Source organism: Anguilla anguilla, chromosome 7 (assembly GCF_013347855.1).
Source record: "Anguilla anguilla isolate fAngAng1 chromosome 7, fAngAng1.pri, whole genome shotgun sequence".
Lineage (NCBI taxonomy): Eukaryota > Metazoa > Chordata > Actinopteri > Anguilliformes > Anguillidae > Anguilla > Anguilla anguilla.
In genome coordinates this window covers 44,843,855-44,846,415 of record NC_049207.1, presented here as the reverse complement: position 1 = coordinate 44,846,415, position 2,561 = coordinate 44,843,855, and the positions used below count along the sequence as shown (strand labels likewise).

At 40.0% G+C, this 2,561-nt stretch overlaps 1 protein-coding gene across 6 annotated transcripts in view; it reads right to left on the bottom strand.

Moving 5' to 3' along the window:
* Positions 1 to 529: 529 nt before the first annotated feature.
* The window catches only part of LOC118232291 (glutamate receptor 2-like), a 37,554-nt gene continuing 35,522 nt past the window's right edge, over positions 530 to 2,561 (bottom strand). For 2 of the 6 annotated variants that reach the window (XM_035427166.1, XM_035427165.1), the window contains exons 15-16: positions 1,353 to 1,487; positions 530 to 805 (exon numbers count right to left, since the gene is read on the bottom strand). In XM_035427166.1, the coding sequence (XP_035283057.1) occupies positions 641 to 805; positions 1,353 to 1,487 (300 nt within the window). In that variant the 3' untranslated portion in view covers positions 530 to 640. Of the gene's footprint in view, positions 806 to 1,238; positions 1,488 to 2,561 lie in introns of those variants that run through there. The other 4 variants (XM_035427168.1, XM_035427167.1, XM_035427171.1 and 1 more) reach the window with 3 other exon arrangements.

Here is a 2,561-nt window from a genome sequence, read left to right as displayed (position 1 = left end):
ACCTCTGTTAACATGAACATATTTGGCCTTGAAAACTATGAAATTGGTAGCCTAAATAACTTTTTTACATCCTTGCAAATGAGTGTGTTTTCAACCAGTATGGAAGCGGATTTACATAAAAGCCATTTTGTGAAAATACATAAAAATATTTTTTTCATATATTTTATGGAATTTTCTTAGGAAAAAAGGAACTTCACATTTTTTGATGCAGACAAATTCAAGTGTGCTTAAGTTGGTATGAACCCGGAATTTATGAATCCACTGTTTGACAAAGGTGAGCGATATAAACAGATATTCTGCAATCAATAGAGATATTCAGATGACCAGACTTCCAACAACAGTGGTGCATGTCAGTCCAGCCTTATCTCAAAAGCAGTCGGGTGGGTTCGAAAACAAACAGGTGTCAACAGCTCGCTATATTTCCACATGTACTTCCATCAGGAGGGGGAGTTTTCCAAAGAGAGCCTTAAGAGGAATGTGTTGATACTGGACAACCCCCCCCCCCCCCCCCCAACTCCATCCCCACACCCCCCACCCCAAAAAACCAACTCAGCCAGAAAAAAAAAAAACACAAACGAAAGAAAAAGTAGAATGCTCGTTCCAAAACCGCTTTGTAAGGCACTCGAAAGGTTCTTATCAATCAAGAGAGATCAGTCATACTGACGTTCATTCCCATGCCCGGTCTCGCGTAAGGTACAGCATGCACTGCTTTTGGAAATTCTGGAGTCATCGCCCGGCCGTTCTCCCCGGTGCTCCCCGTTATCGACAGCCTCGCCTTGCTCCTCATGGCGTCGCCGAAGGTCACCTGGAACACACGCACAACACGCGCACAACGGTCAGGCCAAGCCTCCAGCGCTCCACAGACTGTAATATTTGTAAAGGTGTATACGGCAAGCAAATGGGAGGAAGTACGTGACGAACGAAAAGTAGGATGCGGATGCATACGTAAAAAAAAAAAACCTAGCACTGGAAAATGAACTGATAAATGGGGAATTGTTACTTTTGTCACCCACAAGGTTAAAAGCAAATCCACAAACAGTCATTGAAGTGACAGTGATGCAAAAAAATCAAAGAAAACTTAAAAAAAATGTAAATATTATCGGCTAGGGGTAGCAGTTACGAAATCAAAAACATCAGTACATACGATCCTTGGGCCAACTTCCGCATTTTAACAACTGTAAGGATGCAACAATGAAGCTAGGGCGTGCACTTATAGTTTATGAAGACCTCGTTCCTACCCCCTAAATTTTTACACTTTCGATTCCATATACGTTGTAACCTTCCTTATAAGTTGCAAAATTCTGCGAATTCTGCGAGGAAGTTGGGTTAACATTCTGTGCATTCTTTGCCACCTTCATTCGCTTTGCCTCTGCTCGGGACTTGTAACAGAACTCGATCAAAGCCACCAGCATGGCCAGACCGAGTCCGCCCACGAGAATATAGAAGACTCCGGCAACGTTGCTCAAGCTGAGGGCGCTGGTCTTCTCCTAGAAAACGTACACAAGGGCTTCGTCAGGAAAACAAGGGCACTGGCGACAGGCGAATAGCAAAAACAGTCAAAAATTTAAAAAGAATAACTGACATTTTTACATTTTCTAGCAGTTATTATTTTACAGTTATCATGTGACATAAACATATGAGAAGGGACGTACGACAGCAAGTGCAGCCTATTGCGTGGGTGCTACAATGTGACAGGGAGGGTATCGTGTCTGAATTACTGAATACTGATGAATCAATGTGTTATGGATGCTTACATTTGTATTTGTACATAACTGTTTATCATTCAAACACAGTGATCCTTTACTTTACATAGTGAATGCTGTGTTGATGCTGTTAGTCCTAGAAGACCATTGAAAGGGGTGTCCATTTGATGCAGTCATGCTCAACGGTAAAAAAAAAAAAGAAAAAAATAGGCAACTCCAATGTATTCATTTCTCTGTGGTGCACTTAATGAATACATTACTATATGCTCCCAGATGCAGCAAAAGAAAATATGACGTGTCATAATTTGTCATAAAAAATTGGACATGCTTATGAAAAGCACAAAAGCAGTGGCTATCTATACCTATACATGTATGTTGTATTTTTATTGAAATATTTAATGAAACCTACACATCACCTTCTGCTGAATTATTGCATTTGATTAGATCAGAGGCTGGTGTGAGCTAATATGGTAATATGCAATCAGACACTGAAAAAGACTAAAATTATTCTTAAAAGTCACTACTCATTATACTGGTATGGTTCAACTACAAAACTGAGGTAAATACATGCCCCTTCCTTGGAGGAATAACTCCTGGATTTTTATATCTTGTGTTGCTGAAATTTGTCCCTAATTTACAGTGATGTTCCAATAGTGAACATTAGACATGATGGTAGCTAGATTATGTATGCACACATACACACAGACATTGCATTGATATTTATTTTACAACTAACATTAGGAACTGAGCTGATATATAATAAAGAACATGTATCCATTTCATAAACGCTGCAAGCTATCTACCAGGAAGCACACAAGACACAGTGGCTTGGGTGGACATGTAAAGTTAGCATCAATA